General features: G+C 42.3%; 1 protein-coding gene across 1 annotated transcript in view; it reads right to left on the minus strand.

Annotated features, from left to right (window-relative positions):
• Positions 1 to 15,885, minus strand: part of ZNF804A (zinc finger protein 804A) — a 308,566-nt gene that overhangs the window by 11,610 nt on the left and 281,071 nt on the right. Inside the window, exon 3 of the mRNA XM_075001530.1 lies at positions 3,008 to 3,138. Within this exon, the coding sequence (XP_074857631.1) occupies positions 3,008 to 3,138 (131 nt within the window). The remainder of the gene's footprint in view (positions 1 to 3,007; positions 3,139 to 15,885) is intronic.

Here is a 15,885-nt window from a genome sequence, read left to right on the forward strand (position 1 = left end):
AAGTGGAAGTAATATTTTCTATCGGCCTGTTTGGCTATGGGTAGGATAATTGCAGGAGTTTGCCATAATTCCTTGGCAGGGTCCATAATGGCATATTTGATTAGAAGAGCTACTTTAGCACTTTACAGAAGGATGAAAAATTTTATTCAGTTTGTGCTGATATTCAGGAAATTTGGAGAGGGAAATATCCAAAGAATCAGCCACCCACTTGAACAGGTCTTGAAAACATTTAAAATCATTACCCATGGTGATAATTGTTTCATCTGGGAATGAGGAGGAGATGCAGGTAGCCAATACACTCTCCTGCTCAATCTGATACCCTTAGTTTTCCCCCGGATCTTGCTGTGAGGAAGCAGAGGGAGAAGGTGATTGAGTTGATGGTATGGCCTATTGAGGAGGTGGTCAGTACTGGTACCTAAACTGTGCCCAGCTGGCCCATCATGGCCAAGTGGGAGCATCAGTATCGGGAGGATCCACGGGTGGAGGCCACTGCTGTGGTGGTACCGACAGAGGCAGTGCTTTATGTTTGGGCAAATAGTGTCTGGGTGCAGATGGTACCACCTGAATGTCTTCTTCCTCATCAGAGATAAGATGGCACTGAGCTTGCTGGTGTGGAGATCAGTGTTGGTGCATGGTGCATTGGGGTTGTATTGGTGCTGAAGAGTAGCATGCTGGGCACTGATGTGAGTTCAAGGTCAGCTTGGGTGGTTAGAGGCAGTGGTGGGGAGATAATTGGTACTGGCAGCTTACCATGAGTTGATACTGAGACATCCAGGGTGAATGGTATGGGTGATTGCACTGTTGCTGGTGCTGATGGCATGTGGGAAGTCAGACCTGGTGCCGACTTGTGTGCTGAGACAGCTTATGAATGGCTGGTATTAACTTACTTGGTGCCAGAGCCTCTTGTTTCCTTGGCTGTGCTGCAGCAGTCAGGGCAGGCTTTTCTTTTTCTCCTTGGGCCACCTGCATACTGGATGGGCTCGGTGCCTCAAGGTCCAAAGTGGACTGTGCCATTGGTACCATTGGTCATGTGCCACAAAACATTTTTTCTTGGACTTTTCTTCATGCACAGAGAGCCTGCGTTCCATGGATAACTTTGATTTAGCCCATCCTTGTTTGGTGGCTGCTGAAAGTGAAGCTTGCCTCTGTGGTGATTTCACCTCTGGGTCCAGCACTCGTCTGAGGGATTTCTCCATGAGCGTAAGTTTTAGCTGGAGAGCACTTGCCTTTAAGGACTGTTTGACAACATTTTTATAGTGTGCACACTTTTTTGGGAAAGTATGCCTCACCTAAACATGTTATACATTGAAAACAAAAAAGCATTCCAGTAGCACTTTAAAGACTAATAAAATAATTTATTAGGGGATGAGTCTGTTCTGGTATGGCTATGATCTGAAGAAGTGGGTCTGTCCCACGAAAGCTCATCACCTAATAAATATTTTGTTAGTCTTTAAAGCGCTACTGGACTGCTTTTTTGTTTTCATAGTATATAGACTAGCACGGCTAGCTCTCTGTTACTATTTTATACATTGAGCATGTCTGTCTGAAACTGGAATTGGGAGGTGGCATGAGGAGCGGTTTTTGAAGCCTGGGGAGCCAGGCACAAGGGAAGAATGGTGCCAACTGGAGCTCAGTCCAACAGGAAAAAAAAAAGTAAAACTTGAAAAAATAATAGAGACCTTTAGGAAAAAAAATGTAACAGGGAGGAATACTGGAAGCTGGTAGGGTTCCGACCTTAGCCAACAGTGGTAGAGAAGGAACTGAGGGATAACAGGTGACATAAGATGGTTAACAGCTGCTATAGGCACAAGCCATGTGCCACGTATGCACCACTGCATGGGGTACTGCTGCTAAAAATGTTACGACCAGAAGCTCAGGGCCCTGAAACACCTCACATGGAGCATCCACAGGGACACTCCTCAAAGGAGAACTATATAAGTTACATAGTTTAGAAAAGTAATTGTACTTACATCACTCTTAATAATATCTGCTCCTTTTCATTCAATGAGCTTTTTAATTCTGTGAGAAAAGTTTGTAAGCAACATCCATTTGAGATGTGCAAGTACCAGGTTTGCTAACAAACATGTTATTTGTGCACACAACATGTAGGCACTTACAAATAGTTTAGCCACAGTTAAGGGGTTTGGTTTTATGTTTTTATGCAAACACACTTACATTAACTGACTGGGAAAAAAAGGGGTTTTTACTACTTCAGCCTAAAGTTCACCTGGTGAGATGCAGTCCTTACCATAGACAGCATCTGGATAAAAATACCATTTACATATTAGCCATCAGTTATTTTTCCTGTGATTGACAGATCTCTTTTGGAGCACACTGGAAGTGGTTCAAATTCTTTTACACTGGGTTGTCAGTATCATAAGCATGTAAGTTTTTGGTAAGAAGGCTGTCACCTCACATGAAGAAATGTATCAATTAGAAATGCATTTCCAGATTCAATAGGGAGTATATGTCTGGTAAGAAGTAATTGAGATGGTTAGGATATGCACCCTGATGGATTCAGGAAGAGCAATATTTTCTTTTAAGGTATTCCCCTAGATAGTTTCTCTAGTTATTTAAATTTCAAACTAGATTCCCTGATGCATTCCCAGGTGAGCAGTTCAAACACTACGTCACGCAGATTTGTTACATCCCGGAAAGATAGAGTGTATTCTTTCCTCATCAATAAAATAATGTGAAGCTTCAAATGCTTGACCTAGTTCAATAATGCTTTCAACACTGTGCCTGGCTTTATGAAATATGCATGGAACATATTTTTAACTAAAAATACATGTCATTTTAGCTCCACTAAAAGAGTAATGTTAAACATTTATTTCTTCATATAGTGCCAGATCAAATTACTGCACACATAAGGCTTAGAGCTTACCATAAAAATATATGCACCTTGTCCTGGGCTCAGGAACTTAACAGTCATGTGTCCCAAGGCCCAGTGAATAGTTTGGAGATTATTTTTCCAGTGCTTTTTCCATTTTAGTAGCTATTCACTCACCATGCTGCCTCTTTTCTCAGTTCAGCTAACTTGTGCAAACGTTGGAGGGCCTTTTCCTGTTTCCGTTCATCTTTTCTTGACTTAGAAGCTACATTTCGAGCGAACTCCCTCTGCTTCAGTTCCTTGAGTCTCTATTAAATAAATAAATACAAAATAAATAACTATAAAGAGAATCCCTGACAGTCCCGGTAAACAACCGTCATTTTCTGTTATTGAATATGTTAATACAACATAATATTACCAATACTATGGTGTTATTTTGTTCTGTTGACAAAGTTCAGTTGTGCATTTGGTTTCATTTATTTTTCTGATGCAACTCACACATTTCAGTAGTTCAGCAACAGTCAATAAATCTACACCAGATTACTGAATGGTTATTTCCTGAAATATATTTATTGAATAATGGTACGTTGCATCTTTTTACTTAAACAATTTAGACTAAGTTCATCCCTGGTGTAATTTCATGGAGTACAATGCTGTTACATCAGGTATTAATTTTCCCTTTTAAGGTTAAAAAAAAAATTCTTGGTACACTGGCGAAAGCAACCCATTATTTTATTTTATTTTATTTTAGTGGACTTGTTATATAACTAAACATTTTCCTTCTTTTTTCCAGGGGTTTATTAAGTGAAAAATAAAGGGCATTTGTCAATCAGCAAGTATTATTTTGCTGCCACTATTCCCTTCCCACTCTATTTCTCCCCCAAGACAGCTTCTGTATTAAAAATGGTTATTTTCTGATATTGTGTAGAAAGTAGAATTTTACAAGACTTCACCAGCTCTCCCAGCAAAATTTGTCAAGTATGAAATTTATTGCTAGTAATGAAAAAATTGACACTAAGCTTGAGAATTATTGGAATTTGAAAACTTTTAGGCCGTGTCTACACTATCTGCTCATAGGAATAAGGGGACTTCGAGGTAGCCAGGGTCCTTTCGAAAAGGAGCCCTGTTTGGACAAGCTGCGCGGCGGTGAGCCGCATCAATTTCGAAGTGCTGCGGCTGCCCCCATGCTAATGAGGTGCTGAATATGTATTTCAGCGCTTCATTAGTAAACTTCTAAATGGCCATTTGCGTGGCAATTTTGAAGTTTTTGGCTAGTGTAGACGTAGCCCAAGTCTCATATGCAACAAATAAGCTGAATCTTTTAAATTAACATTTTTCTGATGGGAAAATTCAGGGCAACATACAGCTCTTGCATACAGTTATTTGCCTAATATTGAGGCAATCACTTATTCTTTGTATGCAATGGGATCAGGAGCTTTCCTCTCCAGTTGCAAGTGGATGACAAATCTCCAGATATATTTGCTTCTGCTCTATTTTTCCAACACCATCTCAATGCTTTCATCTGATGTGGTCTTCTGTTTAACACAGCTTTATTTCATCTCCATTCAGCGAGTAAATCTGTTTGTTTGGGTGTGCCCCTGTTCATCCTACACAAACTTTCTCCAAATGAATCATGCAAAAAAAGCTGTTTGTTTCTGATTAAAGTATAATCAAGTCTTCCAGTGAAACCACTTTTATATCTCACATCTACCCATTTTTGTCTGCTGAAGATGACCACAGTAAAACACTCTAAGTTACCACAGATTTTGGTTTCAGAAGATATTTTCAATCCTGTTTAAGGTAACCCTACGAAATTAATAGGCAGAGGGTTTAAAACAACGTAATGCACAGTTCACATGCATTGCCATTGTGTTGCCAACAGAGGTTATCTTGCTCAGCCTCTGGCAGCCACATCCTGGCCATTTCTACACATGCCACTTTCTCCAAAAAATTTTTGGGAAGAAGGGGTCTCTGGAAGGAGGACTTCCTTCTGGAAGACCCCCCGGGGGCCGCTGTTCTATACGTCATTTTGGAGTCTGGAAGAGCGTCTTCCAGACTCCAAAACGTGACCTTATGCTAATGAAGCATGGGGAATTTCCATCCATGCCTCATTAGCATATTTCAGGCCATTTATTAGCATGCCACTTTTGGAGAAAGTGGCATGTGTAGAAATGGGCCCTGAGACTGGATGACAGGGGATGAATCACTTAATAATTGCCCTATGCTTTTTTTCCCCCTTTAAAATATCTGGCATTGGTCATTGTCAAAGGATAGGCTAGACAGACCATTGGGCTGATCTAGGATAGTCATTAATATGGGCTGCATCTACACTTACATTCCTCTTTCAAAAGAGGCATGCAAATGAGGGAAAGCAAAAATGAAAATGAAGTCAAGATTTACATATCTGACACCTCATTTTCATATTCTTCTTTCGAAAGAAGAAAAGCAGTGTAGATGCTGCTCTTTTGAAAGTAAACCCCATCTTCAAAAGCACTCTTCTTCCCATAAAAAAGGGGTTTTGGATTGCACCTCAGCAAATTTGTGGATGAAACTAAGCTAGATGGAAAGGTAGATATGTTGGAGGGTAGGGATAGGTTCCAGAATGACCTACATAAATTGGAGAATTGGGTGAAAAGAAGCTCTTTCGAAAGAAGAATATGCAAATGAGGTGTCAGAGATGTAAATATGCACCTCATTTGCATTTTCAGTTTCCCTTATTTGCATGCCTCTTTCAAAAGAGGAATGCAAGTGTAGGCGCAGCCATGTTTTTCGCTTTAACAAATTTCCCAATTTCTAACCGAGATGGCTGTCTCTAAAACCCCTTCTAATTTTCAATATTAACATAAACCAGCCTCACTACAACTTAAGCCATATCCACTCAGTCTGTTTTATAAATATCTTCTGTCATGACTGTTATTTTCCATTCCTTCCTTCCTTCATTAAAATAATAGAAGATTAGGGTTAGAACAGATCACAGGAGATAATCTAAACCTATGCTCCAAGCAGACCAAGCCCAACTAAATAATTCCAGACAGAGATTTGTCAAGCCAGACCTTAAAAACCTTTAAGGATGGCAATTCCACCACCTCCCTAAGGATGGCAATTCCACCACCTCCATTGCAGTGTTTCACCACCCTGCAAGTGAAATTGTCTCTTCCTTCCTTCCGTCCGTCCGTCCATCCTTCCTTCCCATAAAGACATTTTACATCATCCAGATACCCATCTTCGTTTTGCTATAGCAATAAATAATGAAATTAGTCCTTAATGCAATTTAGATTGATATAAGGACATGTATATTTTATGGCTGGATTATTAATAATCCAGCCATCAGGCTGGGCACATGGAATGTAAGGACCACGACTCCGGGCCTTACAGAAGACCTACAGAGCATTAGTGACCCCTGGAAGACAGCAATCATTAACAACAAGCTGAGAAGACTGTGGATGGATGTTGTGGCCCTCCAGGAAACAAGGCTATCGTCCTCTGGAGTCTCAGGGAGAAGGACTTTTCCTTTTTCTGGCATGGGAAGCCTCCAGAAGAGACCAGGGAACACGGTGTTGGCTTCACAATCAGAAACAGCCTAGTTGGCTCAGTCATACCACCAAATGTGGGAACTGAGAGAATGCTGAAAATCCAGCTTCAAACACCAGTGGGCATGGTCAACATCTTCAGTGTCTATGCGCCTACTTTAACTTCTGCCCAGGAAGTTAAGGACAAGTTCTATGATGAACTTAGCATTGCCATCAGTGAGGGACCTTCCCATGAGCCGCTATTCACCCTTGGCGACTTCAACGCCAGAGCTGGCAGTGAACACCACAGCTGGCCATCCTGTCTGGGACAGTTTGGAACAGGGAAGATGAATGAAAATGGACAGTGCCTCCTTGAACTCTGCTCCCAACATGACCTCTGCGTAACCAATTCCTTCTTCAATGTCAAACCCCAGCATAAAGTTTGGTGGCGACACCCAAGATCGAAACATTGGCACCAGCTTGACCTTGTCCTCACCAAACGCAGCTGTTTAGGTAATGTCAGGGTGACACGTAGCTACCACAGCACAGACTGTGACACTGACCATTTGCTCGTGTGTAGTAAGGTGCACATCCAGCCACGAAGATTCTTTCACTCCAAAAAGGAAGGAAGGCCACGCATTGACACTGGCAAGACTCTTGACCCTTCAAAAGTATGCGAGTTTGTCCAAGCACTTGAAGAGGCCTTGCCCCGCCCGGATCACACTGATATCAGCAAGAGATGGGAACAACTACGGGCCACTATCTACCTTTGGGAAGAAGACAGTCAAGTCTGCTGATTGGTTTGAAGCCCACACTGAAGTACTGACGCCCCTGATTGAGAAGAAAAGACAGGTACTGGCTGCATACAGGTCCTCTCCCAGTGAGGTGAACCTGCAGGCGCTCCGGTCTGCTCGAAGTCAAGTGCAGCAGGTTGCTTGGCGGTGTGCCAATGATTACTGGCTCCAACCGTGCTCCAAGATTCAGCAGGCCGCGGACACTGGTAACATGCGAGAAACGTACGATGGGATCAAGCAGGCCATTGGTCCATCACAAAGAAAGACTGCCCCACTTAAGTCAGCCACAGGCGAGGTCTTGAAGGACAGAACCAAGCAGATGGAATGCTGGGTGGAACACTACTCACAGTTGTACGCCAGAGAGACCGTAGTTACAGAGAGAGCCCTGAATGCCATCGAGCCTCTGCCCACCATGACTGAACTTGATGCTGAGCCCACCTTGGAGGAACTCAGCGACGTGGTAAAAGCACTCTCTTCTGGAAAAACCCCAGGGAAAGACAGTATTCCCTCAGAAATCCTCAAATGCGCCAATGGTACCCTAGTTTCAGAGCTGCGTGGAATACTTTGCCAGTGCTGGAGAGAAGGCAGAGTACCGCAAGACATGAGGGATGCTAACATTGTTAATGTCTACAAGAACAAGAGTGACAAAAGCGATTGTAACAACTATCGTGGCATCTCCCTTCTCAGTGCCTTGGGGAAGCTGTTTGCACGTGTTGTTCTGAAGAGGCTCAAGGTTCTTGTGGAGAGAGTCTACCCTGAGTCTCAGTGTGGGTTCAGAGCTGAACGGTCCACCATAGACATGGTTTTCTCTGTTAGGCAACTACAAGAAAAGTGCAGGGAGCAGAACAAACCTCTGTATATTGCCTTCATCGACCTGACCAAGGCATTTGACCGTGTCAGCAGAAGAGGTCTGTTCACGATTCTGGCTAAGATCGGCTGTCCCCCAACTCTGCTCACCATTATTAGGGCCTTCCATGAAGGAGTGAAGGGGACCATCGTATACGATGGATCCACATCTGAACCCTTTGAGATTCTCAGCAGAGTGAAGCAGGGGTGTGTGCTGGCTCCAACGCTGTTCGGCATCTTCTTTGCAGTTTTGCTCAACTATGCCTTCGGAACTGCTACAGAGGGCATCTCTCTCCGCATGAGAACGGACGGCAACCTCTTCAAACTGTCGAGGCTTAGAGCGAAGACCAGGGTGCTTATGAAGTGTTTAAGGGAGTTCCTTTTTGCTGACAATGCAGCTATTGCTGCTCACACTCAGCAGGAACTGCAGTCACTCATAACTCGCTTTGTGGATGCATGCATGGAATTTGGCCTCACAATCAGCTTAAAGAAGACCCAGGTGATGGGCCAAAATGTGGATAACGAGCCATCTATCAATGTGCTAGACTACGAACTGGAAGTCGTCCATGAGTTCATGTACCTAGGCTCAATGATCTCAGACAAGTTGTCACTTAATAGCGAGATCAACAAGCGCATTGGAAAAGCCGCCACAACGTTCTCCAGGCTGACGAAGAGAGTATGGGCTAACAATAAGCTCACTGTACACACCAAGGTGCAGGTCTACACAACCTGTGTTTTGAGCATACTGCTGTATGCCAGTGAAACATGGACTTTGCACTCAAAACAAGAGCAGCGGCTCAACACATGCGCTGCCTTAGGCACATACTCGGTATCTCGTGGCAGGACAAGGTCCCCAATAGCACAGTGCTTGAGAGGGCAGGCACTGCCTCCATGTTCACCCTTCTCAAACAGAGGTGTATGCGCTGGCTGGGCCATGTCTCATGCATTACGGATAGCCGAATACCGAAGGACCTCCTCTTTGGCGAACTGGCGTCTGGAAAGAGGCAGAAAGTGTGACCTAAATTGTGTTACAAGGACACGTGCAAGCGTGACCTCAGCGCTCTCCCTATCAGTGTGAACACCTGGCATTCGCTCGCCTCAGACAGGCATGCCTGGAAACAGGGAGTGAAGGAAGCTCTTGCTATGTATGAAACTACCTTGGTGAAGGAAGCGGAAGACAGGAGAGCCCTCAGGAAGATCCGTGCCCATGATACCAGAGCGACATCTGCCTACTGCTGCTCACAGTGCGGAAAGGACTGCCACTCCTGGATTGGATTCAACAGCCACAGAAGATGCTGCTCAAATTAGTCCAACTGGGGCGCAAACCCATGATCCCTCGGGATCGAAGGACGCCTACTACTATATTTTATGCAGATCTGATTGATCTGCTAGACTCCACTTTGTGAGAAATGTTTCTTTCTTTTGCATTGTTTTTTCTTTATTATAAAACTGCACAAAGATCCACAGTCATACACTGACTATAGTACACATATTTTGTACTATAATGTACCTTGTAGCTGCACATAATGGCTACGTCTACACGTGCAGCCAACATCGAAATAGTCTATTTCGATGAATAACGTCTACACGTCCTCCAGGGCCGGCAACGTCGATGTTCAACTTCGACGTTGCTCAGCCCAACATCAAAATAGGCGCAGCGAGGGAACGTCTACACGTCAAAGTAGCACACATCGAAATAGGGATGCCAGGCACAGCTGCAGACAGGGTCACAGGGCGGACTCAACAGCAAGCTGCTCCCTTAAAGGGCCCCTCCCAGACACAGTTGCACTAAACAACACAAGATACACAGAGCTGACAACTGGTTGCAGACCCTGTGCCTGCAGCATAGATCCCCAGCTGCCGCAGAAGCAGCCAGAAGCCCTGGGCTAAGGGCTGCTGCCCACGGTGACCATAGAGCCCCGCAGGGGCTGGAGAGAGAGCATTTCTCAACCCCCCAGCTGATGGCCGCCATGGAGGACCCAGCAATTTCGACGTTGCGGGACGCGGATCGTCTACACGGTCCCTACTTCGACGTTGAACGTCGAAGTAGGGCGCTATTCCGATCCCCTCATGAGGTTAGCGACTTCGATGTCTCGCCGCCTAACGTCGAAGTTGGTGCCGCTACTTCGAAGTAGCGTGCACGTGTAGACGCAGCTAATGAGAGCCAAAACCATACCTGCAAATTTGCCTCTGTACATTCTTATAGCCTGTTTAATACTTTCTATTGCTCATGAGAGGCTGCTTCCTCATTAAATTGTTCTGCTTTCTTCCAACTCATAGACCACATGCTAACGCACATTCATCTAATGATACAATTTTTGTTCTAGTGTAAACTCCCCATTCAAAGTTCTGTTTTTTGTTGCGTTTATCATAAAAACCAGAAAGTCAAGGATATGTAACATGGAAAAATTCAAAACACTGAATAGTGTTTTAGCTATGCCACTTTAACTAAAAGCAATTGGAATCCTGCAGCTAAAAAGCCCAAACAACACTTGAAAATGTAGCCCATCACATTGCCTACACATTTTCAGCTGCCTTTTCTCCCTTGGATCTTCATTCATAACTGCCACAGTGTTCTGAACCGTACTGGACATCAAAGGAAATAAAGATATTGTACAGAGTATGCTGTAGGCCAAACAAAATCAGCACTTTTCCTCATCTGTGGAATAACTATACAAATGCTAGGTGAATAAATGGACAGGTAAGGGCAAAAACCCAACCACACACGTACACACACAACCACAGCAAGAATGGGAGGTGAAAAGTTGCACTACAAATTATACTGAAAACCTACATTCACAGGTGACAGATGATGTGGGAAAGGTGGAAGTACTCAATCTTTTTTTGCCTCAGTCTTCACGGACAAGGTCAGGTCCCAGACTACAGCACTAGGCAATGCAGTATGGGAAGGAGGCGGGCTGCCCTTGGTGGGGAAAGAAGAGGCTGAGAGCTATTTAGAAAAGCTAGATGCGCACAGATCCGTGGGTCTGGATTTAATGCATACAAATGTATGGAGGGAATTGGCAGATGTCATTGCAGAACCTTTGGCAATTATCTTTGAAAAATCTTGAGGATTTGAAGAGGTCCCAAGTAATTGGAACAAGGCAAATGTAGTGCCCATCTTTAAACAAGGAAAGAAGGACAATCCAGGGAACTATAGACTACTCAGCGTTACCTCAGTCCCCAGAAAAATCATGGAGGGGATCCTCAAGGAATCCATTTTGAAGCACTTGGAAGAGGGGAAAATGATCAAGAGTAGTCAACATGGATTCACCAAGGGTAAGCCTTGCCTGTCCAAGCTTCTATGCTGAGGTAACTGGCTCTGTGGAGATGGGGAAGCTTTTGTTACAGTCTCCCAAAATATTCTTGCATATAAGTTAAGGAAGTATGGATTGCATACATGGACTGTAAGATGGATAGAAAGCTGGATGGATGGTCATGCCCAATGGGTAGTGACGAATGGCTCAATGTCTGGTTGGAGATCAGTTTCAAGTGGGGCACCCAAGGATCAATTCTATGGTCAGTATTGTTCAACATCTTTATTAATGACACGAATGAGGTGATGGATTGCACCCTCAGCAAGTATGTGGATGAAACTAAGATAGATGGAGAGGTAGATATGTTGAAGGGTAGGGATAGGTTCCAGAATGACCTAGATAAATTGGAGAATTGAGCTAAAAGAAATCTGATGAGGTTTAACAAGGACAAGTGCAGATTCCTGCACTTGGGACAGAAGAATCCCAAACATTGTTACAGGTTGGGGACCAACTAGCTAAGTAGCAGTGCCGCAGAAAAAAATGTGGGGATTATGATGAATAGAAGGCTGGATATGGTTAACAGTGTATATTGGGGTGTATTTGGAAAAACATTTTCAGCAGGTCTAGAGAAGTTATTATTCCCCTTTATTCGGCACTGACGAGGCCACATCTGGAGTGCAGGATCCATTTGGAGCACATGACTTATGAGGAGAGGCTGAGGGACTTGAGCTTATTTAGTTTGCAGAAGAGAAGAGTTAAGGGTGATTTGACAGCAGCCTTCAACTTCCTGAAGTGGGGCTCTAAAGGGGATGGAGAGAGGCTGTTCTCAGTAATGACAAATGGCATAATATGGAGCAATGGTCTGAAGTTACAGAGGTACAACTGTAGGTTGGATTCCAGGAAAAACTATTTCACCAGAAGGGTGATGGAGCACTGGAATGGGTTACCTAGAGAGGTGGTGAAATCTGCATCCATAGAGGTTTTTAAGTCCCAGCTTGACAATGTCCTGGCTGGGATGATTTACTTAGAGATGATCCCGCTTCAGGCAGGGGGCTGGACTAGATGACATCCTAAGGTCCCTTCCAGTCCTACATTTCTATGACTCTAAGGAACCACACAAATTCCTGTACACATGCATAGCACTTGAAATATAAAAGGAACAAACTTTCAAACCAAATTGCAGTTCAAACAAACTGCAGTCAAACAAATTACACTTTTAATCCCAAAAAGAAAAACATATGCTGCCAACTCAGGAAAAACAAATAGTCAAGAAAACCAAACACAATGCTACCTTATTAAAAATAATATTAAAATAAACATCTATGCACTGTGACACTTTAAAGATTAAAGAATCATTAGCGTTTTAGGGTGTAAGCTTTTGGGAAATACAGCTCATCTCAGATGCGGAAGAGAAAACAGATAGAAAAGGATATTATTTTCTTAATGTTTTTACTAATTTTTGTGACAAATGTGTGTCAAAAATTCTAGAATAAATAGGCTCTTTTGTGGTCAGGTAATATGGACTGTGGTTGGGTTATCAACTGGTGTTGGGCAGGTTGCTTTAAATCAAGAAGCTTACATATATATTTATGCTACTGCTTGGTAATACCTCAAATGATAAGAACACTACCAATATTTTTTCCTGTTTCAATATAAACACTGTGAAGCAGGGTTTAAAGCCAGTTTTGAGCCAGTTGTTATGCCACCATTTTTGTGGCTCTTTGCACATAAGGGGACTTGAATTGCCAATATCACTAGCCATTTGGATGTATAAATGTGGCAGTGGCAGCTTTTCAGACTTCATGACTTTCAAGGTGCATTCATGTCTTTCCATACAGTAGCAGCTCACACCCGAAGTGCATTTAGTAGAGTTTGCAGAACTGCCCAGTAAAATGCATTTTATATTTATTTTGCTATTCCCCCAACATTTTGTTCTTTTTACCGAGATGTAAACAATGCTACAATGCACAATTTATTTAGCTATGCTCTGTGTCTGTCTTTGTCAGAGTGGCTGCTGATGCTATTCCATTGCTCCATTCAGACGGTCTTAGATATCAGAAAACATGCTGAGAAACAAAATAAGTGAAATATTATGGTCATGGAAGGATGGGTCCTTCTTTTCCCCTTACAAGTTCCATACTATTTTCCAGTAGCAGTGTATGCCATTGAGAAAAAAAAACACACCCACACACTCCCAGGATAAATCCAATGAGATTTTTTGAAAAACAAACAGTCATAAGTTACTTCACGGGTGCTTCCTAGATCATCATCAACAAGAAAAAAAATGGCTGCCTATTACTCTTGTAAAAAAGCACAAGGTTAAATAATTCAGACAAGATGTTTGGATGTATGATAGGTGTACTCCAGAGCAAAAGACCAAACATTTGAGGCCTATTTTCATAAGATTTCTTACCTTTGTGTAATCTTGTCTTCCAATAGATTTTGTGATGCTGACCCTGGTGCCAACTTTCCACTCATGTCTATCTTTTCAAACTGAAAGTAATTAATAACTTCATTCTGAGCACTCAGCATGATGGGGGATATTAAAATGTACAGAAGTGAGAAAAAAGGCTACCAACAACACAAAAGAAGGGAATTCACTGCATGTTACCAAGCTCATGATTTTTTCTCCAATGAGTCATTTATGCAGTGAATAAAACAAGACAGATGCAACAGGACAACAGATGGTACAGTGTTGTTAAATCTAAAAGGGCTGTTTGTTTTTTAACTTTCACAAGGAAGCTGAGCCAAAGCTATACAGAAATTAGAAAACATCCATTAACAGCACTTCATTTCAATTATTGTAATGATTATAATATTGTGATTTGGTTTTCACTGAAATTAATGGGGCAACTACTTCGAGAGACTCCTGACCAATGTGAACAGAGAGTTCAAAATCTCTCCTAAATTGTCAGTATCGTAAACTTGTACTTACTGCATACTCTGAAGTCTTGATTCTTGCATGATGCAAGATTTTAACATAATGGGTGTGAAAAAAGGATGTTAAAATTTTCCTAATACAGCGTATCAGAGGGATAGCCGTCTTAGTCTGTATCCTCAAACAAAAAAAAAAAAAAAAAGAGATGTCCTGTGGCACCTTACAGACTAACAGATTATTTGGAGCATAAGCTTTTGGGGGCAAAAACCTACTTCGCCATGCATCTGAGAGGTACAGCTACATTCAGAGTTGGATTAATGGTAGATGCACAGAGATGCAACTCTGGCTGTTGCATGCAAAAGGAGCCCCTACACCAGTGGTTTATCAATGAACCCTTATTGTATGTGTACCCTCAGGGGTACATGAGAGAAGTTCGGGGCGGGGGTGTTCTGCTGGAGCTGTATCTGGCTCTTTGGGCAATAAAATTCTCAGAGCTGTGAGAGCACTGTGTGCCACTCCATGCACGCATCCCTCCCTAGCGCTTGGAGGGAGAAGTATGTGGCAGCGGTAGCTCTGGTGAGTAACCAGCATTGCATTACCGTGGTGGGGTGCCTTGCTGTGGCGGAGGGGAGGGGGATTAGATTAAAGTGGGGAATGGCAGTGCCTGGCTCTGGATTATTATGCCTGTTATCTGAAGTAAGTGATAAAATTGCTATTTGTACAAGTTTAGTTTATTATTTATAATTACAATTGACAGGATTTAAAATGGACCAATTCCTTTTGAAAACAAAGAATAAAACTACAGATCTGGAAGAAGATAATACACAAGAAACTATCAGAAACATTGATGTAGCCCTCAGCAGTTTGAAACCTAGGTTTGAACATCTGATTTCATCCAAACAAGCTGAAATTTCTCATTAAATTAATTATAATTTTTTTTTGTAATTTCATTGATCACTTCATTGATGTTTGCATAAACTTGCCATTGTACTTATAATTGTGAAGAGGATGAATAAAAATATTAGAGGAACATAAAATAAGTCCAATTTTATTCCTATAGATATACATACACACACATATATGAATAAAAATTGGACTTATTTTTATGTTCTTCTAATATTTTTTATTCAACCTCTTCATAATCATAAGTACAATGGCAAGTTTATTGCCTATAGGCAATTTCTTCCAACCAACCAGTTATAATTAAGTTGTCTATACAAATGTGTTCCAATGGTACACATATTTGCATGACTGAAAATTGTGGGTACTGGAGGTACTATTTTTGGAAAAGGGGTACTGTATAAAAAAGGTTGAAAAACACTGTCCAACACCTCTGTATTTCTTTCATGCAACAGTATTGCAAAGCAAATATATCATCTGAGCCTCTTATCAGATTAATCAGGCACTGTTTGTTCAGCAACGTTAGCATAAGTAGGGATGAAACATTCAATGTTGGTAAGTAAGCAAATTATTCTGTTTGATTGTTGCATTTGTGGAGGTGCCAGTTGTGTGAGGTTTGATTTTCATAGCTAACTTTTCAGGGAATGTTGTTTTCCTTCCATCATTTATTTATTTATCTATCTATCTATCGCAGCCTTGCTTTCCTCTCAGTTTGACTGCATGGTCCTTTGTGTGATAAGCATATAGTAGGCATCCTTCAGTCTGCATAGACTATGGATCGCGTCCTTTAAAGTTTCAATTGAGGACTTCATTTACAGCATCTATTGCGACTATAAAGACCCACACCAGAGTGACAGTCCTTGCTGCATCT

This window comes from Carettochelys insculpta, chromosome 8 (genome assembly GCF_033958435.1).
Source record: "Carettochelys insculpta isolate YL-2023 chromosome 8, ASM3395843v1, whole genome shotgun sequence".
In the NCBI taxonomy this organism is placed as follows: Eukaryota; Metazoa; Chordata; order Testudines; family Carettochelyidae; genus Carettochelys; species Carettochelys insculpta.